This window comes from Mus pahari, chromosome 3 (genome assembly GCF_900095145.1).
Source record: "Mus pahari chromosome 3, PAHARI_EIJ_v1.1, whole genome shotgun sequence".
In the NCBI taxonomy this organism is placed as follows: Eukaryota; Metazoa; Chordata; class Mammalia; order Rodentia; family Muridae; genus Mus; species Mus pahari.
This window is the reverse complement of record NC_034592.1, coordinates 4,954,074-4,980,237: the sequence shown is the minus strand read 5'-3', so window position 1 is coordinate 4,980,237 and position 26,164 is coordinate 4,954,074. Positions and strand designations below refer to the sequence as shown.

General features: G+C 38.9%; 1 protein-coding gene across 5 annotated transcripts in view; it reads left to right on the top strand.

Moving 5' to 3' along the window:
- The window catches only part of Nebl (nebulette), a 363,961-nt gene extending 338,233 nt beyond the window's left edge, over window positions 1-25,728 (top strand). For 4 of the 5 annotated variants that reach the window (XM_029536745.1, XM_029536746.1, XM_029536744.1 and 1 more), the window contains 2 exons: window positions 17,563-17,669; window positions 19,536-25,728. In XM_029536745.1, coding sequence (XP_029392605.1) covers window positions 17,563-17,669; window positions 19,536-19,712 — 284 coding nt within the window. In that variant the 3' untranslated portion in view covers window positions 19,713-25,728. The remainder of the gene's footprint in view (window positions 1-17,562; window positions 17,670-19,535) is intronic. The other variant, XM_029536747.1, reaches the window with a different exon arrangement.
- Window positions 25,729-26,164: the final 436 nt, after the last annotated feature.

Genomic DNA, 26,164 nt, shown 5'->3' with positions numbered 1-26,164 from the left:
CACACACACACACTTCCTCCCTCCCTCTCCCTTTCTTTCTTCTCTCTCTCTCTCTCTTTCTCCCTATCTTTCCTTTTCTTTTTTATTTCTTCTTTTCTTTTTTTGAGTGAAAGATATTGATTTTTTTTTAAGTGCTTTTCAAAGTTTTGGATGTCCATCCTATTGTTGACACTTGATGAGCTAAAAACAAGAAGCAAATATAAGAAGAACTAGCTGTGGTCAGTGACATTTAACATCACTCAGTTAAGCATACTGGAGTTATTTCTTACCATGGAGTGTTTGCTTCAGTAGTGACTCTTGTGTCCCATGCATGCACACCAACACAGCCTTTTCTCATTTACTCATCCACTCAGCAAAGACAGACAAAGAGCTTGGATCTGTAATACATTCCATAATGAACAAAGGAGACGAGTCTGCTGTGGGGGGTGACTCTGATATTAAACAGATACAAAAATGATACTACATAATTCTAAACAGAGTGAATGAGTGAGCAGATGCGATGGAGCTTGATAGTTAAGACACAATTTCATTTAGCCTTGCTGTCAGAGAAGCCTTCCTCGAGGAAGAAAAGTTGTTCTGACTGGACAGAGCACTGCAGGTCTCTATTAGATGCTAGCTAGATGGGTGAAGTTCAGAGACTACACTGGAAGTGTATTTTGAAGGGTTCTTTCAAGTCTATGATCTTGGATGACTCCACACAGATACAGAAAATCCAGAAAATTCTGCCCACTCCAGAAGCTTCTGCCCCCACCTGCTGTATCGAGAGATGGCTGTGTTGGCCCGAGTCATTACTTTTTTTTTCCCAAGGTTGTCAAACCCACTGCTGTTAATTGCATATTACCTCTTCTTGCTTTTTCAAATCACTGTTCTGTTTTTACTCAAATTATTTCATGTAGGATCCATTCCTATCTGAAGCTGAATGGAATGAGAAGAAGTCTCCGTTGAGAAAAAGTACAAACAAATATTTTTTCACTTATAATAGATGTTGAAGAATATGGCTAAAAATAACTTATCTTCCTGCCCCAGCCTCCTGCTTATAGGCATGTATCATGCCCATGTAGTAAGAACTTTCAAAATATTTACTTACATGGATAAAACACTTGCCATATAAACACAAAGAGTTCAATTTAGATTTCCCAGAAACCACACAGATGCCCAGTGCATATGGCAGCACCTTTGTAACCCCATCCTGGCAAGGCAGAGACAGGGGATCTGGGAGCCGGTTGTCTAGCTAGACTAGTTTATATTGGTAAGTTCTGGATTCAACTGGGAGACTTTGCTTCCATGAATATGGTGAAGAGCTACTGAGGAAGATGTTCAGTTTGTGCTTCTGTATACATACTCACAAAAGTACATGAGAACACATATACATGCATGCAAATATACTATAGACATAGACATATACAACCTGTTTGTTTGCTTGTTTATTTATTTCTGTATTTAGATAGTTAGTGAGTGAGCGGTGTTGTAGTAGAATCTTGGGCTTCTTGACTGCTAGGCAAGCACTCCACTATATACCTAGCCCAGAAACATGATTTCAAATGAAGGTACAGACGTAGATTTTTGGCTGGCAGTGATGACTCACTAGATTGAAGAAAACCTTATGAAGTCAAATTGACTCTTTGGAGATGTATTTATAAGTTTCTGCCATTGGAAGGCACCCAATATATATATATTAGCAAGGCTAATATACTTTTTCTATAGGGACACTTCCTAGTTTTGCAGGTAGGCATAGAGGTATGAAACAGAACTTAAAATGTACAAGTAAGTTTGATGACATCAACTCAGGCAATCCAACACCAGAAGCTATCTATGTTTCATGGAAGAGTCTTTAAGACACATGAAATATGCCCCTGTTTCTCTTCATTTTAGGTGAAGCAAAGCATAATGAATGAGATCCACCTTGTCTCTTCAAGAGAATAGTGACATAAAACTTTGTATATTCAAAACTAACCTGCCTTCATAAACTAACAAGCTACTGTTATGGTTCTGAGGTCTTTTGGAGATTTACCATTCTGACCATGAATAAATTTTCATAAATAAGAAAAACATGTGCTGGACGTGGTGGCGCACGCCTTTAATCCCAGCACTTGGGAGGCAGAGGCAGGCGGATTTCTGAGTTCGAGGCCAGCCTGGTCTACAGAGTGAGTTATAGGACAGCCAGGGCTATACGGAGAAACCCTGTCTCGAAAAACCAAATAAAAAAAAAAAAAGAAAGAAAGAAAAACATGGATACAGACCAGGTCTGTACCCAAGACTCATACTCAGAATATGACCCTATGCGGGTTATAATAAAGGCAAAATTCACAGGGCTATGTACTTCCTGCCTTTGTGCAGTCAGAGGCCAGCCTACATCCTGCATATGTACTTCCTTTCTACATGTGATCTAGTACACATCCTGTGCAACTAGGGTAACCAAACGTTACAGAAGCAAAAATATGTGGCTTGTTTTCTTGCACAGACCACAGCCCCCAGTATTCCAGGAAGTTATCTGTCTGTGGACAAGTTGGGTTTACACATTAAATGCATTTTTGTCTCATAGATCTCTTAAGCATAAAAATTTAAACTTAAAACCTAAAGCTAGCCACCACATTATCCTATCTCCTGTAAATCTGTACTTCCCTGGGCTTATGACTTGCCAAGTGATAGCTACAGCTTTTCAGGTTGTAGAGCCACCCTCTTTGGAATCATTCTGCACTTTTGTCCTTTATGCCTTCTCCGTGTTGAAATCATGAGAAAATCTCATCAGCTGTACCATGGCAAAGCTCTCCTGTCACTGCTCCTGTTGCTCCTCCTCAAACTGCTGTGAGGAATCCCTGAGCAAATAGCTGACAGAATGATACAGGGGAGGAGGATTTGTTTTGGCCCAGGGTTTACGAGAGTATACAGTCCACCGCGTCAGGAAAGGCATGGTGGTATTCTTGGATGTAGAATCTTGTAACTGTGATTCCCCACATCCTGGCTAACCAGGAAGCAGAGAGCTTGGACTACAAGCAGAGTTCAGTTATAACTCTCAAAAGCTGCTTCTTCCTGTGACCCACCATGGGAGCCCTGCTTCCTAAAGCTTCTATAACCTAAAACAACACCAGAAAATAAGAGCCACTGGGCCTGGGAGATTTTTCAGTGAGTAAAGTTTTTGCTACCTAAGCATGAAGTCTGAGAATCTGAGCTCAGATCCCAGCACCCATGTAAAAAAAATCCTTGTGTGGTGATGCGTGCCTAGAGACTCGGGGGTGGGAAGCAGAGCCTGGAGGACTCAGTGGGCTTGCTGGCCAACCAACCTAGCTAACTGGTAAACTCCGGGGTACAGTGAGAGATCTTGCCTCAAGAAATACAGTTGAAAGCCACAGAAGAAGACACTTGGCATTGACACTCCCCCCCCCCCCGGCTTCCATGCCAGAGACTCTCACACATGAACACACAATTATCTTGTGAAGTAAACTTCTCTTGTAGAAGGCCTTGAAGGAAACATTTACCCTTTGGTTTCACTGTCTTGATGTTTTGATGACATTGAAGCAAAGCTGAAAACTTCCTGGGTAGAAACATTCCTAGAGGGTGTTCCCCCACACACACTCACCAATGCTCCCCTCCCCTATGAGGAAGGGAAGAGATAGCATCCATAGTTTCTTGGAGGCTTTGAAATGTTGGATCCCGTATCTGGAGGATATCATCCTTAGTGAGGTAACCCAATCACAANAGAAGTCACTAGATATGCACTCACTGATAAGCAGATATTAGCCCAGAAACTTAGAATATCCAAGATACATTTTGCAAAACACAAGAAAACCAAGAAGGAAGACCATCGTATGGATACTTCATGCCTCNTTAGAATAAGGAACAAAATACCCATGAAAGGATATAGGTACAGAGAAAAAATTTAGAGCTAAGATGAAAGGATGGACTATCCGGAGACTACCCCACCCAGGGATCCATCCCATCATCAGTCACCAAACCCAGATACTATTGCACATGCCAGCAAGTTTCTGCTGATATAGCAGCCTCTTGTGAGGCTATGCCAGTGCCTGACAGACACAGAAGTGAATGCTCACAGNCAGCTATTGGATGGAACACAGGGCCCCCAATGGAGGAGCTAGAGAAAGTCCAAGGAGCTGAAGGGGGCTGCAACCCTGTAGGTGGAACAACAATATGAACTAACCAGTACCCCCTGAGCTTGTGTCTCTAGCTGCATATGTAGCAGAAGATGGCCTAATCGGCCATCATTGGGAAGAGAGGCCCCTTGGTTTTGCAAACTTTATATGCCCCAGCACAGGGGAATGCCAGGGCCAAGAAGTGGGAGTGGGTGGGTAGGGGAGCAGGGACAGGGGGAGGGTATAGGGAACTTTCGGGATAGCATTTGAAATGTAAATAAAGAAAATATCTAATGAAATGTCAGATCCCTTTGAAATGCATGCTGGGTTGGGCTCTGGTGAGGAGGGGCTGATTGAGTGAAGACAGAACTTTAAGGTAATGAATGGCAAGTGTTTGGTGGAAATAATTAGTGTCTTTAGCAGGAACAGTCAATCTTGTGCCTTTGTTTAAACTCCAGCCCTAGAATTGAAATGCATTTCATAATGCTTGCTAGAGTGCCAAAGAAAATGGAAAATGGTCTTATGTATTTCAAGTGGTCTTTTTTGTTTCTTGATGATTTTCTCGATTCCTTTACATTTAGGTGTGTGGGATTTTTATATGATTAAAATGTGTTATATCCTAGAAAATTGTCCTTTTATATAATTCCGTCATCTGCTGTAGTGTGGCCAAGCCATGCTGTTATTCAGGATACTGGGGCTCGGGTCCTGACACTGGCTCCAATCCTCCTGTGCCTGGGAGACAGGACTGTAGGCATGGGAGTGTTCTCAGATGTTTTATGCTTCCTTAGTTAAGTGCCATAAATTTCAGCTAACTTCTCTCCTCTCTTTTTCTCATCCCCTATGACAATGTGTTTATGTTCTAAAAGCCATCTGCTCAGCTTTAGGAATTATGTGGCTAGGCTCACAGGAGAGGAAATGCTGATGGTTTAGGACAAATGGTTAGATAGTTATCTTGTTTCCTTAAAGAGCAGCGCAGCAGTCAGCTCTGGAGGGTTAAGGGAGAATCCTCCTCAGTTTTCCTGCTGCCTGGACTTCATGTCTCGCCCACCAGTTGCCCATCTTGCTTTGATTGCTGAATATTTTCATTCTTATGTGATTATCTGGAGCTTGCTTGATTTGCCAGGCTGCTCTTCAATGGATTAAGTTCCCAGAGGGTTTTCTTTGAATGTCTCTGTTGTGCTGTTTTGATTCAATAAAGGAGGGTTTTATTTAAACTTCATCTAGTTTGATTTTGATTATTGAATAGCTGAGACCATCTTTATTGCCTTGCTGTTTTGCGCTCTGCTTGCTCTTTGCCTGACATACATGTGGTCTGGTAGACACGTTCCTATGGCCTCTGTTGATTTTGCTGAGGTCTCCTTTGATGTTATGCTTGTCTTTATTTCTCTTGTCTGCATGGAGTATCTGCCTCCTGGTACTGCTTTGTGTTTCATTGACTTTCCTTCACTTGCAGTCCACTGTTGATGGGAGGCTTTTTAATGTGTTTGCAATTGTAGGTATTCTTACTGTGTTCCGTTTGGCTTCAGGTATTTTCCATGTTTCTGTTTCTTCTGTGGAGCATCAAAGGCCATAGGGGTGTGATGGGAAATGAAAAGCAGGTGCACTTTTCAAAACAGACATTTCAGCTTTCCAACCTTGTGAACTTTCCCTCTTTCCTGACTCAAAGCAAATGTCAGAGTTCTGTGGGACTTAACCCCGCCTGGCCAAGATGCGTGTCCAGTACCACTTATGTGTTTCAAAGGAGAGTAGTTTGTAAGAGAGGTTTCAGTATTTTCTGAAATTCTCACCCACGTGTCCACAGGTGTCAACAAAGCACTACACCAACTAAGTCGGTTGTTATGGTGGCTTTGTCTGCCTATTGGTATTATCTAGCACATGCCAAATGAGTGAGATACTGGAACACACAAATAAAGGATACAGCTATGTCTTCAATGAACTCACCATATTCTGAATGGCAAACCAGATACCTTGTGCTCTGGAAGACACTGTGATGGATCACGGCCTCTGATTAGACCTGACCAAGGAGCTGGGTGGTGGTGGCAGTCACCATTAATTTCAGCACTTGGGAGATTGATACAGGCAGACCTCCAAGTGTGAGGCCAGTCTGGTCTACAGAGTGAATTTCAGGACACCCAGGTCTACACACCCGCATACACACACACACACACACACACACACACACACAACCAAAATTCTGTCTCAAAACAAAACAAAACAAAACAAAACCAAAAACTAAAAGAAAACAGACAAACCTGACCAAGTAGAAAAAAAATAGGTCAAATGGTTTGGAGACATTAAATACTGGAGTACTTTAGGGACCATGTTTGGCACTTGTTCCCAGGGCCTTTGTGGGTAAAGTAGATACCCACGTAGATTAATGGGCAGGACAGAGTCTCTTTGGCAGAGGTAGGGTCTAACAGCGAGTAACTCCAGTCCTTAGGCTTTAGCTGAGATGAGATACTGTTCATAACTTCTGCTGTACTCTGAGAATCACCGTCCAGATGAACTGAGCTTATAGAACTAGGCCCCTGTTTTTTTCTCATTCCAATCTTAGCCATCTTGCTCTACCCTGGCCTTACCCCACTATCAGAGACACCTTTCAAAAGCTGTATTTGATCTCAGTATATTTTTTTTTCTCCAAATACTTCAAAGGCTTGTGATCTCACTCAGACTAAAGGTGAAAAACCGCAGTCCACAAGGCACTGTATAACCTGGCCGGTGGTTCCGACTTCCTCTCCGTTAGCCTCTTTTCTCTGACCAGGCAGCCTTCTTAACCATTTCAGCCTGCCTCTAACCTTTCCAATTACTGCCCTCCATGTCTAGAACACTCTTTCCTCCAGTGATTTTGAGCTAGCAAGCTTATCCTTCATGCTTCTGATTATGTTAAGTAATCAGAAAGACATTTGTTGGTCAAATATCCCACAAATAACTCTTTATTTCCTTAAATTTAAGTTTTTAAATTTAATTTTATATATATGGATGTTTTTGCCTGTGTGTTTTTCTGTGTACTACTCGCATGCCTGGTGCCCATGGAGGCCAGAAAAGGAAAGGAAAGAGAAGGGTACTGGGTATGCTTTGAGTGGAGGTACTAGAACTGCTATGTATGTCTGGGAATTGATTCTGGGTTCTCTGGAAGAGGAGCCAGATTTCTCAAGGACTGAGCCATTGTTCCAGCCCTACATCTTGACATCTTAGTGGCAAATTTGCATATTGTCTCTTCCAGAATCCAAACTCAATTAAAAGATGATATTTTTGTCTGCTTACTATTTTCTTGATCTCTATCCTAGAACTGTCATCTGGAATATACATTACCAATAAATATCACTAGGTATATAAATATGTTCAAATTAAAGTTTAGTCTGGAATATAAAGAAGCAGCTTTGCTACATGTGTTAAATCAATAAAACTGGATGTAAGTTTTTAATTTATTGCTATCCAATTAAAGCTTATTTGAATTTGAAAATAATACTATTAATTTAAAAATATTAAAATGGATCATTAGGACATAACATTGAAGGTTATGACTATCCCAAATCTTGAGTCAGCTTCTATAACCAAGAAATCAGTAAATGATTCCTTCATTGATACTCTGTTTTCATGTAATGACTTCTGAACTCAGTGGTTTATTTTGCTCATGGTATCTGCTCTCCATAGGGACTCAAAAAATAGAAGTGTCCATCAGAATTCTCTTACTGAACTCTGGTTTATTGTGAGGTCATGAACTCTGAAGGGCAATGGCAGTGTGGGTATGGCAGTTAGCTATCCTCAGAAATGGGAAGTGTGTAGTGAAGAGAAATGGACAGAAGACTGAGTGTAAACAGTAAGACCTTGTGCATGAACATAAGTTTTCCAGGACAGTGTTATTAATTCAGTCCCATTAAACATGGAGCAGAAGTATCAAACACAGGCACATCATCATCATCATCATCATCATCATCATCTCATCATCTACAAATATATGCAAGTAATAAATGTGTCCACTTAGCTCTATTTCCACATATTTTTTAATATGAATGGTTCCTAGAGACTCCCAAGCTTTTGCATGTTATCAATTAGTAATTCAGGAGTTTTGAAATTTGCCCCCTGTTTCAGGGTTCTTCTAATCATGTGCATAATTTCAAAGTTCGACAGTTCATTCTACTAGAGAACAATCCTTGGGAAAATAAAACAGTGATGCCCTTTGTGGGTGGTGTATGTGTAGACTATTCCAGAAATTACAGAAAACAATTTGGAAGTTCCCAAGAATGTATAAGGAGTTACATTACAATCCACAAAGGGATGAAATTCCATCCCATAAAGCATCCCCATGTTCAATCCAGCATTCTTTCCAGATTGGCACATAACATTAATGTCCATTGATGGATGTATAAAGAAAATGCAGAATAAAGCAAGGAAGAATTTCATTCAGCCTTTAACAGGGGGTGTTGCCATCAGATATAACATGAATGGAGCCAAAGGACACTGCATTAAGCAAAGTAAGCAGATGCTGTGAAAAAGTATCCCATGATCTCACTTGTGTTTGGATTATAAGTTAAACAGAGATCCAGTACATACAGATAGAAAGAGAGCGGTGGTCACTATGGTAGAAGGAAGAAGAAAAGAAAATTGTGATGGCTAGGGAATGCAAAGTAGCAGAGACACAAGAGCTAGACCTAAGAGACACACAACTAGACCCAAATGTACACCATGAGCTAGACCTTAGGATTCTGTTGCAGAAGTGGGCTTCTGCAGTTTTTGACACACAGGGTAAGTGATATGAAAGATGTGTTAATCTCTCTCTTTATGATAATCATTTTACTTGAAGATTTTTAGACTTCAGATATAAAAATATTTTTCAAGAGAAAACTTGTGATCTAGAAATATTCCCCTTCATTTAAAAATAAATGTATTTCTACTTTCAGTCATATTTCAATTTCATGACCCCAGGCTCATCCTCTTCAATCTAATTTCTTTCTCACTAGAATTTTATAAAGACAATGACTTCAACTATAGGCTCTCAATGGTTATTTCCCAACTGAACTGGGGTATTATTTCTAAACTAAATTTGAAAAGTTTGTTTATTTCAAACAAGTTGGGATGCTTTATGCCTTTTGAATTTTAAGGTAGTATTTGACTACATAGCTTATGTTGACCTGTAAATGGACATCCTCCTGCCTCACACTCATAAGCGATGCCATCACAGGTATTCTCACACCTGGCGAAGTGATGCTTTAGTATTTTCTAGTAATATTTGAAGAATTGATCACTGATAAAAAAAAAAAAACAAATTCTGTTGTAAAATTAATTGATAGAAAAAATGAGTTGTTGTTTTCTTATAATGTAAAACCCAAACAATAGATTAACCCAGCATGGTATTTAATCAGTATGTGCAGCTTATCAAGTGGACAAGGTTGGTAATTTCTCAGGGTAAAATAGGATGATATTGCAATCTGAATGAGAAACAAAGTGTCTTCTCTCTTCTTCTGTTCCTTCCCTCCCCTCCCCTCCCCTCCCCTCCCCNAAAAAAAAAAAAAAAAAAACAATGTTGGAAAAGGTCATAGGAAGGGCACCTTAAACCATCAGAAGGGCAGAGGCACCTCTGAGGATATGATAATAGACTAGAAAATGAAGGGGTTTCTAACTGTACTGACAAAGAGAAAAAGCAGGAAGGCATTTTGAGAGACGTATTAACTCTCAAAGGAGCAAGGAAAAGGTAAATATGAATTAGTTCACCAAAGACATTTTTACTCCAGTGGTGTAATGAATAGATGACTGAAAATCTTACTGTTGTGAGATTAAAAGTGGCAGTGAGAATAAACAAAAGCCAGGGCTACCTTTCCATCTCCACTACATAGGAGCTGTGTGGCACCACCAGCAGCCACCAGTAACGATAATAGTGATTGGTTAGTGGATCAAAAATCCCTTTGCTCACCAGTGACCTCACTGACACCATGTCACTGCGCCAAGCTACTTTATCCAGTAAGTCTCAGAGTTGTAAGGAGAACTTGGTCTTTTATTTAATTAATTTTCCTTTAATTCCCTCTTAGATTTTGCTATATTGGTGACTTAGCCCAGGGCTTTGTACATTCTAGAGAGCACATGATTTTTGAGTGATCCTAGTCTGGAATAGCTCTTTCCCTTCCCCTCCTTCCTTCCCTCCCTCCCTCCCCTTCTCCCTCCCTTCTTCCCTTCCCTTCCTTTCCCTCTCTCTCACTCCCTTTTCCTCTTCCCCTTTTTCTTCTTCTTCCTCCATCTTACTCTCTGCTCCCCATCTCTCCTTGTCAGAGTCCAAAATGGCCCTGGATATTCAAAGCGGTTATTCAGAAGCTGACCTCGCAGTCTTCTAAGATTATTTTTATTTTATGGCAGATATGGGTTTGGACTTAGATGATAGGCACCAAAGCCTGTGGTCCTCTAGATTGTAGGTGGACTTTTAGCCCCAGCAGGTGCAGTGAAAGAGAGGAAGGTTGATGTGCTCAGGTGCCTTCAGTGCATCATTCCTGGCACCTGATTTCTAGATTTGAGCAATAATTGTCTCCCACAGTGAGGGTTGGGATTTTTAACAAAAACCCAACAGTTTTAACTGAATTCTAGATTCTGACTTCTTTTTAAATTAAGGTTTATTAACTCCTGGTTTACTTGGTGGGAAGTCTGTCTAAGTAGTTGTCTGCTGAGAGCTCATCATCCAAAACAAGCTAACGAAAACCTACGTGGCCTCTTCTGGGCTCCTGCCTTCTTCAGAAGTAATGAGTTTCTTATAACACAAAGTGTTCCCTCAGGTTACAAAATATCATGTTGCTGTTGAATCTAGTACAGACCTTGTGGATTTAGGTTCCACTTGGGGTGTATGGAGACCCAGGTGTCATGACGCCTTGAGGTTCTGAAGTTAAACTCAAAGATAAAAGATATGTTTAAAAGCCATTTGAGAGCTGGCAAGATAGTTTCATGGGTAAAGGTGCTTGTGACCAAGCCTCATGACCTGAGTTTAATTCCTGGGTCCCTGTGGAGCTCAAAAGCCTTGTGATTTGGGGAGCCAGTCTAGAACAAGAGTGAGGTTGAGACCTGTCCAAACCCCCAGAATCTCATCCTGAGATCTGCAGGAGTAAAACTGTTTTCCTCCCTGCTCTGGGCCTGCATGTTGGGGCACACCTAGCTTGTACAGCCTCACCTCTGCCACCCTTGAGGTAGTCATGTAACCTGGTGGCCAATTTACAGGTTTAACTTCCTTTCTCCATACAAGGACTTGCCAAGTAAGCACTGAGAATTCTTCTTCATGCAAATGAAGCGTTCCCAGCACGTTGGCACCAGTCAATGGTGTACACCCAGTCTGGAACCCCCTACTAATTCCTAAAGGTTTATATAGCCCTTATTCACCTCCACTAAAGGAGAACTGTTTCACTGAAAGCCTTCTAGGAGAAGGCTGTTTCTCCAGGTACTTATCAGCGATCAAGGTTCTGCATAACGCACAGGGTTATGGCTAAGCATCTTTCCTTCCATTCAGGCCTGATGAGTAACAGTGCCTGGATACCTCAAAGGCAGAAGCAGACCCAGGCTTGCAGGTCCCACATACTGGAAAGAGAAAACTGATTCCTCTAAGTTGTCTTCTGACTTCTGCAAGCACGTCATTGCATGCACCCCAAAATCAATAAATTTAATAAATTAAAAGCTATTTGAGCAAAAGCACCACATTATTTTGGAGTGTGATAGTGGGGGGTGTTATTTTTCATTTTATTTAAAAAAAAATCATCAGTTCCAAATGTCTCAACCACCTTGCTCCTGGACAAAAGGGATCTAGATAGGACTTAAGTCATTAATGTCCACTTTCAAACAAACAGCAGAACCTTCATTTCTTTTTCTTCTTAGAAATGCTTTCTTGATTGTCAAAATGAAGATTCATTATTCTAAAACTCAAACCAAAACATAATCTCATTAACTTCTTCAACATGCATTAGTTGATAAATCTGAAGTGCTAGGGAATGATGACAATGCTTTCATTCTGTTGTGTCCTGAACTTGGACAGTTTGGAAAGTTTCTGAAGAACAATTTTCTGTTTGCCCTGGATTTACAAAACAGTGAACCTCTGAGAGAAAACAAAACCTGAATTATTTTCTCAATTGACATCATATCTACAGCCAATAAAGTCTTTCTCTTCCTTAGCAGTGGGGCTTTGGCCATTTTCGGACCTTTGGTCAGGCTTGGTCTTCAAAGCCTGTACATTGTCTTTGGTGTCCTGTGTCCTGTCCTGCTGTCCTGCTCCAGAGAAGGAGACTCTTCTCCAGCCTTCCTGCTAAACCTTTAATTCTTCAGCTTTATTATTGACATGGGAATGACACTTATTTTAGGTAGTTGTGATAATTATTAACAACCTACCAGCAGCATGTGTACGAAGGGCATTTAACAGTGCTCCGTCTCTTGCTCCATCCTAAATGTGGGTACCTGCCCTAAATGGACTTTTTGGGGTTATTTTCCCCTTTACTATGAATGCACTCCATTGCTTTGATCTTTGTACACTTTTATCAACTTCCCTTCTTTTCCCCAGTTCTTTCACATTTAGGTTTTAAATCTACTCAGCTCTTTATTTCAGTTTTATATTATTTCGTTTTAATAATAACAATACTTAGGTGCTGGAGAGATATCTCAGTGGTCTAGAGTATTTATTGCTCTTGAAGAGGACCCAGGCTGAGTTCCCAGCACCCATGTGGTGGCTCACAACCATAGGGTAATCCAATGCCCCTTTCTGAGCTGCTTGGACACCAGATACAGAAATGGCACACATATATACATAAGTTCAGGCAAAAATTCATATAAATGAATAAACCCAAAATTAACAAATTAACATTTAGTTAGAAAGCATTGAGATCCGTGGTGTGTGGAAGAACTTCATAGTACAGAGGAAGAGATTTTTGCTTTATAAATATTGTATTATGTTCGAAATTGAGTGTGAGCCTCCACATCTCTGATCAATATATCTTACCAATGTGAAATAAAGTTGATCATTTTTACTGAAAGATTCTCCTAGTCTTTCAGTGATCTTTTTCAGAGTCCTAGTACAACTCCTAAACTCTTTAGTGCAATAGTAAACAGATAACAAAGCTTTATGAGCCCACAGAAGCTACTAAGGGATTCATGGAAATGAGGATCACCAATGTAGGTGTGATGAGAAACCATAGCGCTGGGCAGAGCACACTTACTCTTCAGTGGCTCTTCCTGAGTTCTTGTCCCTGCCTGCCAACCCACACACTCTCAGGACTAAACTGACTGTATTAACAGTATCTGCTGGTCTCCTGCTCTGAAGGGCAGCTCTGTAACAGTGTAACAGTGGATTTGAATATAGTTTTTCTTTTTCCTTTCAGGTAAATGAGCAAAAGTGTTTAAAAAATCTTCAAAGTTTATGAATAGGTTCAAATAATAAGTAATTAAGAAATTATCAGTCTAAATGGTAAAAAAACAAGTTTGAGGGTTTTTAGTCTACATCATTAATTTGTGTATTTAATTGGACATACTCTACATATGTACCATGAACCAGCTTCCTAATTGACTGAAGTGCTAGCTGCTCAGGGCCATTATAGCTCCAGGAGAGCAAATATTTTGTCATTTCTCTATGCTTCGCCTGCCTAGGACTTAGAAAACAGTCATAATTATTATTAATAGCTGTAAAGACTCTGTGGTAGGCAAAGCAGTAAGCTGCAGATTTCCTGATGAGTACTGGGTCCTCAGAGTTGACGAGGTAAGTGAATGTTCATTGTTCCAGCTTCTTCTGTTCCCCACAAGAAAACCTCTTAGCAAGAGTAGAAGCTTGCATATTTATGGTGATTTCATTATTTTTTCCTCATGGGTAGAGATTGATAATATTCCTGACAGTCCTTTGCATTAAATATGTAAATTGAGTTGATACTCTTAACCAGGGCTGTTTCTGGAAGGATTTGATATTTAATCATAGTTTAAGTTAGGTTTATAGCAAGTCTAATCCAAGTAAAGATCTTGGCAGTCTGTGTGATGCCCTACCTGGACACTAGGTGCAATTTGTAACAATTAATAATAGAAATTCACTCATGAATTATTAAAAAGAATTCCCCACTCAAACAAATATTATGGAGAACATATTACAGTTTTTAATCTGCTAATCATTAAACTTCTTTAATGTATTGATTTCATGCACCATTAGAATGCGTTTGCCATTTATAAATTATTAAATTCACAATACCCAAGACTTATATCTGCTCATTCTTTTTAATCATAAAAATTGACCTGAACCAAAAAACCTATTATAGGCATATACTTAACTTGATTAAACTAAAATGGCAAAATATTATGGGTTTAATAAGCATATATATTGTACATCTTTTCTAATGAATTATATCATTATTCAAAACAGAATGAAGGCCATGCTACTGAATGCTTTTACTCATAGCTATTTTGCTTACAAATGCTTTAAGCATACATACAGTTTGAGAAATTTACACACAAGTGGGCTTATGGGTATTTATTTATTTGTTTGTTTATTTTATTGCATTTGTGTTGGGTGGTTCATCTAGAAATCAGAGTTCATCAAGAAAGAAATTATGTCTTGTTTGTTTTGTTTTGTTTTGTTGAGTCAGAATCTTGCTGAAACAATCTATGCAGATCATCTTGGGCTTAAACTTATCATCCTCCTGCCCCAGACTTCTGATTGATAGTCACAGGCATGCATCACCGTGTTTGGCTCAGAAACTAAGTCTTCTGTTGCCCTAATTAGTGTTGAAGATGGCAAAAACCTTGTGAATGCCATCTTGATGTATTTTAACATGGGAAAATGATAGCTAGAAAACTTTTTAAAATTATTTTTTATTTTATTCTTTGATAGTTTCGTATGTGTTTATAATGAATTTCATTTGTTTGCAATATCCATTAGCCTCTCTCTCCTCTCTTGCCTCTCCCACTGAAACTTTTTCTTTCTTCCCAACAAGTTGCTTTCCTATTTTTATAGTGTGTGTGCATGTATGTATTATGTGAGTGTATATATATATATATACATAATATATATATTATGTGAGTGTGTGTATATATATATATATATACACTCACATAATACATATATATATACACACATAATACATACATGCATGTGTATATGTGTATGTGTGTATTTATGTGTGTATGTATGCATGTATGTCTGTTCTTGTGACTCACTGGACTAATTAAGTTTAATTATGGTTGCTGCATGAGCATAGGTTAGGGTTATTTACTGGAGCATGGGCAGCTTATCAGTGTTATATTCACTGGGAAAACCAGCCCTACTTCCCTAAGCAACCATTAGCTGCCAATAATCTCTCCAGGAGGGATCCGGCCATGTTAAATATTGACTGGTCAAATCTTATTCAGGTCTTATGCAGGTTACCACAGCTGTAGTGAGTTCCTGGGTATGGTGGCAATGTCATGTTCAGAGGGCATCTTTTATTATTTACATTTTTATTTGTTTTGAGAAATGCATTTGTGACTACTGCAGTTATGTCGTTTCAACGCCTCCCTTAATCCCCCTCTAAATGTCTCCTATCTCCCTTCTGAACCTTGACCCAAATCTGTAAAATAAGGGTCCTGAACTGTGAGATATTAAGGGAGAACAAAGGAGGAGAAAGCCAAGAAGACAGAAAGGCAGACTCAAGAGGTCTATGTGAGCAGATGGCTCCTATGAGGAAGTTTGATAAAAAGTACAGCATCTTATACACATTGGTGCAAGGGCAAATAGGGCAGAGTCAACAGATCGCTCTCACACAACGGGATGGAGTGAGCAGGAAAGTAATCAAGCAGTGTTTTACAAAGAGGTCACAGGAAATCTCAAGTGGGTCACACACTAACCGCACTGCAGCCTTGGGACTGATAGCAACAGCCCTCCATTCGGGGAGCAGGGAAGAGTCAGTTTCCCAGGAACCAAAACTCTTCATTCTTTCTGGCCTTGGCCCCAGCCCCAGACCACAGCTTGCCAAGTGTGCTCCTGGACAAGGACACAGAATGAGCTTTCCTGTCTTTTCATCGGGTCCTCTACGGAAGGGGATTTGTATGGGCTGGGGCTATTGCTTTACACACACACACACACACACACACACAGAGAGAGAGAGAGAGAGAGAGAGAGAGAGAGAGAGAGAGAGAGAGAGAGAGAGAGTTTGTTTTGCTCACATGTGTATGTGTTTAGGGATGACCACAGGATTATACAACCTATCAGAGGGCCTGTCCCTGAAGAAGCCTGTTCTCCCTCTTTTAACAGCCACTGATAGGTCTTCATTCGGGGTGAGGCCCTGTGAAATTTCCCCATACATATTGGCATGTGAACTAGAATTATTGTTATGCAGGTTTTATTTAGACAGCTATGTTGTTTTATAGGGCAGGTTTTCTAGCACATCTAGAAGATGACACATAGCAACAGATGTCCTGGTCTTTTGGCTCTTAACATTTTTCTCCCTTCTTTTCTGGGGTTCCCTGAGCCTTAGGTGTAGGGATTTTGTTAGAGACATACCAAATGAGGCTAAGAACCCCATGCTGTGTTTATACAGCACATTTCCCAGCATCTGCTCTTGCATTCTTTCTGGCCCCCACTTTCATGGTGTTCCTTAACATTGGAGGGGACAGTATAAACATAGACCCAAGTATTCTACCTTCACTTATTCAGGTGGTCTGATTTCTCAATTCTCAGTAAAAGCCAGAAGTCAACTCACTTATTTAAAAGGATTTCATATGCTCTAAATACAGATTTCTTTAAAGAGTGTTATTGGCTGTATTAAGTGCTGAAGAAATATCACATATGGCTAAGCATGTTGGGATTGCCAGTTTTGTTAAACTGTATGTCTTTGAATATGTACTACATGCTCATGTATCCTTGTGAGAACATTGATGCTCTGTCATGGATTTGGTGGTATAATTAAATTCCTTTATATGCTCATTTTCTTTTATTTATTTTATTGTTTCTTTTAAATATCTAATGAATTAAGTGAACAAATAAGCATGATTTCTGATGACTATGATAATTTTTTTGTTTAACTTATTTTGTTTTACCATAGCATCTTCAATAGAGTAACAGAAATATCAAAAACAAATTTGACTGACATTTTGAGATCCTGGCATAGGGGGAGTCAGTTTTTGTAATGGTGTGATTCCTGGGGAGTACATCACACTCTCAAGAATGATTAGGCAGCACACATTGGATGTGAGGGGTTAAAATAAACAAATAGACAACAAAAATGGAAGAAAACTCAAAGTTTCGAGAGAGGACTTGGGGGAAGGTATGGAATTTAAAAAGCATTAATAAGAATTCTTTAAAGAAACAGTTAACTGCATGATAAGTTGATTTTTAAAATTAACATCTTTAATACTAAGATTTGGACTAATCTAGAGACTGCCTGTACTGTTGCCACACGGATTTCACAGGACAATGAAGACACTTTGTTTTACTGGTAGTGCTTTATTTAGGTTTGGAAGAATACTTGAAGGTTAACATGAAATGTCTCTGTGTGTCCGTGTACAGCACCTGTCCTTCCTGGAGCTTACCAGCAGAGTCATTCCCAAGGCTATGGGTACATGCACCAGACCAGCGTGTCATCCATGCGGTCAATGCAGCATTCAGCAAACCTAGTAAGTGCTGATCTCAAACGCTACTGCCGTCCATGAGTTTAATTCTGTGATAGAGAGCTTGTGAAGAGTGTAAGGTTCTTATCTCAACTCCCAGAACTGGGGAAAGTAGACCAACAATGACATGGTTTCACTATGTATATAGTCCTTTCAATGCAAGCAAAACTATTACAGAGGTAAAATGATGAGAAAAATGGAATTAGTAAACATCCCAACAAACAATAAAACAAACAAGACATCTGTCAGTTATGAGATCTCTTTTAGTTACTTTTATGTTACTGTGATAAAACACCATGACCAAAAACATGTTATAGAGGGACAAGTTTATTTGGGCTTTGTTCCAGGTATATAAGAGCCTATCAGGGCAAGGAGGCATAGTGGCTGAAACAGGAAGCTAAGAGATCATATCTCAACTCTAAGCACAAAGCAAAGAGGGTAAAGTGGAACTAGGGCAAGGATATATTCTCCCAAGTCAACCTGTGGTGACATACTTTCTCTAGAAAGGCCATACCTCCTAAACCTTGTCACAATTAGAGATCAAACATTCAAATACCTTAGCCTATGGAGAACATTTCTCATTTAAACAACCACAGCATCCTAATTGTTACTTCATGATTTGGAAATATCCAGTTATGATCTTCATTCAGGCCTAAGAAGGGACAGGTATATGATACATTAAAAGAGTTAATCTTAATGTTCATCATAATGGTCTCACTTGTCTAATGGACATAGGCTAGCATAAGTTTCAATATTCTCATTAAAGAACATTTGGTCAGAATGTTTAGGGAACATCATGAGACTGTAAAGAAGCAGTAAATAGATATTCTACTAGAAGTATTAAGTACATATTCAAGCTACTCTGATCTGCCAGGCATTGTTTGTATCCAGGGACTGAAATGCCCTGCTATACCCCCAAATCTGTTCAATTAAGGAATGTCAATTTAAAGCCCATTAAGAATAGTATCCTTCAAACATCCCTGTTAGAAGTCTTGAAATACTCATCATTAAGTTCAAAGTTCAGAAGTGAGACTTGCTTTGTGCTCATACTTGATGTCTCCTGCAGATATTACTTCAGTATTTAGAAGCAAGAGACAAGAAGATAATTGCTTTCAGGTCTACTGTGTGCCAGCCAGTTACCTGTTTCCTTAATCTATGAATATTCTTGGCTTTGAGATCTATTGATTATTAATATTAGACAAACTCTTAGACTTGAACTAAAACAAAGATTAAAATGCAATTTAAGTTTTTCCACTGTAATAAAAATGTCTTTATATGTATCTCAAAAACCAGATGTTTATGTAGGGAATTTATGACCCTGTGATCTGATAGGTATAATGTTTAAGTAAATAGATGAGTTTTATAATATTTTTTAGGGGGGAACAAAAATTCTTAGTATTTACTTAGGAAAGGTTCACATTCTGTGCAAGGGGAAGCCATTGGCAGATAGCCACTAGACTTCAGGCCTGTTGTTAATGGGGGAGGGAGGGGCTTATTCTCCTGAAGAATGAGGGGAACTGAAGAAAATCTACATCATTTAAGGCTTCTGGGATTTTTTTTTTTTTTTTGCATGCAGGACCTGGTGTTACTCCTTTGAAGGTTACTTTTAGAGAGGTACACTATTTTATTTATTGTCTTTTAAAGTTAAGCTACTGTGCTTTCTGGACCCTTGCTTTGACCTCAAATATGTTTTCTCTAGATGGACAAAGTTAAGATTTATAGAATAGGTGATACACCTGGTTTCCAGCTTCCCAAAGATAGCAGCACCTGCAAACGATCCTACTCATCACGTGTGTGGTGGTTGGGTGGGGCCCGGATTTGTCCCTTTTCCTACTTTAGAATACTACATACAATCACTTTGTTCTTTTCCAGAGGACCTACCGTGCCATGTACGACTATAGTGCCCAGGATGAAGATGAGGTCTCCTTCCGAGATGGTGACTACATTGTCAACGTGCAGCCCATTGATGATGGCTGGATGTACGGCACTGTGCAGAGAACCGGGAGAACGGGCATGCTCCCAGCAAATTACATTGAGTTTGTGAATTAATTCTTTCTCCTTGCCCTTTGAGCTTTATTATGATGTATTCCAAACTCAATCTTTTTAAAAGATAGATGATACTTTTCAGATAACTTGGCAATTATTTTACAATAATGTATCCTTACTTTGACAATTAGACACACAGGTACCAGGAAAAAGGAATTGACTTTCAGGCTGGAAATGGCAGCATCCATAGTTATTCCTGTAAACAAAACCATTAGGTCTGGAGACCTGGTGCTGCTAATTGTGTTTGTGGTTTCATTCAATTGGCTAGTCAACCCTCCCAGGAAATGTATTTTTGTAGACTTTAATAGAGATGTTGATTGTCCCTTAAGTGTAACAAACATATGAAACTTCTTAGCTGTCACTTGGAATCATCCATAGCTAATTCTCATAGTCCAGCAACACATCCAATAATTTAAAAACTGTTCAGCTTTTAAATCATTGGATAATTTTCTATTCAAGTGAGAATTGCCTAATATAATAAATAAATGGAAGCAGTGGCAGAATGAGTCTGGTTAAAAGCATATTGACTGTAGCCTTAGGGAGTCAACAGGGAGCTTACCCCTTCCCTAGGCTGAGCAGGAGCTAGTTATCTCTCATGTGCTTCATGGTGTAGCCTATCTCCATTTATGTTCTGTGGAGCAGTGCATCTGCTCAGGTCCCCAGAATATCAGGACCAGGTAACTTCCCAGCTTCTCTGCAAAGGGTAAAATCCAATGTCATCTGTATTATTTCCCCAGTAGCCTCTATCCTGTTGCATGTCTTGTGGGCTTGAGCTTCTGTAACATGGCAGCTGCTTGCCCATCCTTGTTACTAAAGTCAACCGTATGGCCACTTTCTTCCTGCCCTTCTTCTAGTTGCCCGCTCATTGGAAAACATTTTGAAAAGTTGCTTGAGGCTTTCTTGCTGCATTACACTCTAGTTTTGAAAGACTCACGCCCTAGGAACTACATATATACTCTAATAAATAGGAGACTTATGTATTTACTGTATAGCTTTCACTCACTTAATGCCACCATTGATTTAAAAGTGGAGTGAATTGAACAGCCTCCACTATAAGAGGAAATGAACTATAAAGTAGCTGAAAACCAAAAACACAGAACAGCAAAAGTTTGCTCACAATTAGACAATCTGGTCTTATAATTTGGCAGTCAGTCTTCAGATGCTGGGATAGAAATCTGGCCATTAAATATGTTCATAAAAAGGCTTCCTTTCCTCATTCCTGTTTTTGTTTTCTAAGTCACTGTCATGATTAGATTAAAAAAAAGTCATCAGTGATTTTTTTTTGGGGGGGGGGTCCAACAGATAATCCACTAAGAAAGAAATCAGTGTCCTGTTTTGAGTGAGTATGCAGGACTCACACACTTGTGAGTGTGTCTTAAACTTGTCTGGAATCTGCAGTTGAGGTTACCTGGACGTTGACATTTATTGCAACTGTTTTTCTCATAGTGCCTCTTACTGTGACTTGCAGCTGGGTGACATTCTTGTGGGTTCTAAAAATGAAGAGAGCCAAGTCACAAAGATGTAAGAGGATACTGGGACTGTGGGAATATGTACTTTACACAATATGCTTAAAGAAATAAACAAAGCATCCACAACAAAAACCATTTGAATGAAATGTTTATAAGGCCAAAGCCCAGCGTTGGTTCATGTAAATCTTTGGAAAGTGAGCCCATACTTTTGAAAACCATTAGTTTTCTTAGATTTGCCTTAAAGAAAAGTTTTATCACACTAAGCTGTATTTCTGTGACACAGATAGAAAATTGAAAAGGAAAATTCTGTAAATAACTAGAGATTTTTCTGGAAAGGTTGTTTTTATAGATTCATAATTAAATAGCTTACCTAATTTCATGTAATTTAAGTAACCAGTCATTACTAACTTTCCTAACTGCTTTTATGTCTTGAACACACACATACAAAGATAAACTGCACTTGAAATAATTTGCAAAAATCTTACCCTAAAAACAAGTGTGATGAGTTGGTTCAATTATGTGATATGTCTTTTATGCTTTCCCAGGCAGACTGTTTGTGTGTGTGTGTGTGTGTGTGTGTGTGTGTGTGTGTGTGTGTGTGACTATTCTTTTTAAAAGTAGTCATTAATTAAAATGTCAGGATAAATTCAGGGCAGGTATGATTTTGATCATAGTATATGTGCAGGAATCTCAACAGAAGCCGACTTTGAAATGATGCTTAACATTTGCTTGTCCCCACAAAGTAGTGGCTCTATGGTCCATGTTTTTGCCACTCATTAATTTCAAAGTCAGACTTGATGAGTGTGAGTGTCAGTATATATTTAGGAAATAGCCGTTCTAAATATTGAGCTTTGCATAATGTTTGCTTAGCAAGATATTTCTGTTTCAAGTCTTTCAGAATTAAGATGTGATCTGGAGCCAGCAGCGTTGGCTCATGCCTTTAATCCCAGCACTTGGGAGTCAGAGGCAGGCGGATTTCTGAGTTCGAGGCTAGCTAGGTCTACAGAGTAAGTTCCAGGACAGCCAGTTTTCCATACAGACCAAGGCAGAGCAATATATGGCATGCTTTCGAGATTATGAATCAAGCCTAGATGTGTCATAGCCAGGTGCCATCTTTTGCAGCATCTTTTTAAAAAATACTATATTCTTAGCACCGTTTTTGCTTTCCACATGCCTCCCTCCCATGTGCAGTTTGGCAGCCAGTATGTAACATGTAACATTGACAGCAATCGAAGAATTTAAGAACAAGCCCCTTAGAAATTGGAGCCAAAGGAAACTAAATGCCAAGCACAGAGAGCATGCACCTCTTCCTATCTGAGGGATTCCAAGCTCGCCAGAAGCACAAGAAGCTGCTTGATACACTTCTCAAAGTCTCTGAAAACAAATGTATTTGGTTCATATTCCTCTTGAGAAAAGTTTAGAAACTTGATATAATGCTTTTGCTATAAGCTTTTGTAGTAGCTTTAAGAAAAAACATTTCTTGTTCTCTAGAAAGCTTTCTCTTTCTAACCTGTGACCAAATATCTTCATATCTTCATTTTGCTTGCACATCTGAAGCACAGCCCAGTTTGCAGCTTTGATCTGGTGTTCATTTTCAATGGAGGTTCTGCCTCTTCCCATGTCTCCCAGCCTCCACACAGCACCCAGGAATGTCTAAGCACAATTTCCACAAGCATCTTGTAAGGGGGGTGGGTAAGACTAGTCCAGTTTCTCTCTTGCCACTAGGCCCTTTGCTTGAAGATGATGAAGATGTTTTTAGTTACAAATCTTCTCAATAACATTATAACACTCTAGGAATTAGGGGAAAACCTTTTCCATAATTGAGAGCAAGTGACACACCTACTTTTCAGGTTCATCCACCTCCAGTGGAATGCTTTCAGTCAAATGAGAAAGAAAATATATGTGATCTTTAATAATACAGCCCTATATTCAGCAAATGCAGTTTATACTAAAGTTACAATATAAATATATACAAAATAGGTGCCTTTTTGATTATGCTTGTTAATCATTATGGTCTTGGAAAGGAAACCAAGCAAGCAAGCTTCTGCATATTCTATAATAATATTTTATGATACATGATCAATATTTTTGTGGTGAGAAGTGGGATACCCTTGAAAGAAAGATACTACAGGTGGTAGCTGGTTGTATTTTCCTTCTAAAGGTTTATAATACTAGAAAATGCTGACTTATTCAATTTTCTGAAAAGTTGTTTTTTTGTGGGTTTATATATAGTTGAGATATGTAAGCATTAAGTTTAGGTTTGGGGTTTAAAATAATTATGGTGAGATAGATTAGTTATATTATGAGGCTGAATTCACTGCATAATTGAACTTTATGACCTGATTATATTTTAACTGTTTGCCTATGATAATCTGTTTGTGGCTTGTGTTGCACTGATAATCTGAATTATCATTGCATTGTATGGGGTAATAAAACATGATGATAGAGCTTCAGTTAAGCAGGAAGCTATGTAAACCTTTAAAGATGCTAAAAATGAAAGTCTTTCTGAAATATTCCATGCTCCTAAGGACCCTTGTCCAGGCGAGTGGCTGTCAATAACTGATGACCAAAAAAGTCAAGATGTGTGAAACTTCTGTGGTCATCATGCCAGGATGTGTAAGACCACTAGAATCCTCATGCCTGGAAAGTTCTCTGAGCAAACATCCTCCCAGTTGTCTGTAACTTCAGTTATCTACGGGAGCTCCCCACGCTTATTGTGTCTGGTGTATTGTATCCTGGTTGCATAGCACACACATCACTGTTGTCAATTATTGATTGTTAAAGATGATTTCCTTTAAAGGAAAGAGAAAACTGCATCACAGCATCCTTCCTTCTTGTCCATACAATGAATTGCTGAACATTTTGGAAGTTGCAACAAGTGTGTAACAGGCATGATATTTGTGGAACTGTTGGTTTCTGACCTGTGATAAAAACACAAATTTGAATGATGTAGTTTGGCTTCTGTTTGCTTTGAAATATGCACAGGTGTGGTTTGTGATTAATTTGTAAAATTGTACTAAGTTTGAGAACATAATGATTTTGAAAGAAACACTAAATGTTTTTCCCCCCAATGGAAGGGTATCACAGAATGATATAAGGTTGATAGTATAATTTGACTTTTTTTATGCAAGTTGTGAACACCAGCTATTAAAATATATTTTAGTAGAAATGCTTTAATTCATGTCGTTTTCCTATACACTGTGAATCTTAAGCCTTGGTGGACCAGAGACACATTGTGATGTCCAAAGGACTAACCTATGCAAATGAGTTCACATCTTATATTGATGTCACAATAAACATGTGAGAAGGCATTATTTCTCCTCATAATATACAGCAGTATTGAAATAACAAGGGAAGCCAAGCCTCCCATGCAGTGCACTGTAGTCCTTCACAATCCCTTCAAGGCTACCGAAATCATTAGCATTTATGTAAATTAGACTGATATCAATTGAAGCGACTTGAATGATTCCGGACAGAAAATGAGAGACAAGCGTCTTGGCTGGATTTCATAGAACTATGTTCTCACACACTCTGTTCAGGGTCTTGGTATTCTGTGTCTTCTATCTGTATTTGTAAAGCCTTATGATGAATTGATTTCCTATCAACACACTCGGTTTGCTTAAATAAATTCAGGATGTAACACAATGGTTCTACTGTCTTTGTTGTCACGTGGCTCCTAGGAGACCAGGTCATTGGAGGCATGCAGCACAGTGGGCATTCCTACTGATGGCTCACATGCAGGCATAGCAAAGGCTCATGAAGACATAGTATATTTATTTTTAAGTGCTGTGGAGAATGTGTTTTCTTCCATGAAACTAAGACACTTTTAAGAAATAATTATAAACTTTTAAATCTTTTTGATGTTTATACCCAAGTATTGTTGGGACGCATCCTAGTAGCTAACTTTTTTTCAAAACTGAAGTCTTCACTGGCCTGGTGTTAGTTTTCTTGTATTTGAAAGATGAAAGTAGCAACAGAAGCACCTTGGAGGAGGGAAAAGGGTACAGATTGATACTCTGATCTTTCATCAAAGAATGTCTATCACAGAACATAATTGCTTCTTTTCTCATGTCACTGTGTCACAGAAGGTAATTGCTTCTTTCCTCATGGTTTTCTCATAACCGAAAAGAGAGGTAGTTCCAATTTTTACCCTCATCTACACTTCAGTAAATTGGATCTTGTCTTTATTGTGTGATTTTGTAAAAAATCTCTGGCATAATCTTTCCAAACTATAAACTGATAAATCTAGTAGACTGACACACACATTTAAAACAGGTCAATGGAGAAGCTTTGCAAATGACATTTGTTAATAGAGTAAACACTTCTACCAAATCTTGATTGTTCTGTTTTTTTCATATTCTGTAAGTTTGTGTTGAATATCTGTGGTATTATGAATCAAACATACTCATGGTTTTTGAAATTATAAAGTAAACAACACAGGTATTTATTCACGTGAAGAACTTACTATTCCTTCCTTCTTCCAAGACTTTTTTTCATTTCATGATTATAACTGTACATTTGAAATCTGGGCCATAAAAGAAATGAGTAATTGACCTATAATAATCTATGTTTCAAATGTCTTATGTTTATTTTATTATTTTTAATTTTATATTTTGGAAGTTATAGAACTGAGATGTGGCTGGGTACTGGATTCTTACCAAAGCAAAGCTCTACAAATACATCCAGATATAATACACTGGAAGCAGATGAAAGGAAAACCTTTATTATTTTCACAAAGACTTTTTTGATGGCAGAAAACTGGACCAAGTCCAAGGGTGAGCTTCAACTTTTTTTCTGTAGTTCTAAGCAAAAGCCTTTGGCCTCTGTCTATTACATTTTTTTATTTGTAGCCAGTAGACATTTGATGGTGAGGGAGAGTAGGAGAAAGGACTCAGGGTGAAAGTCAACACTAGAACAAAGGGCCCGGGTGCTGGCTTGGGCTTATGTCATGGTGTTTTGATCTTTGGGGTTTCCCCTTTAGTTTTG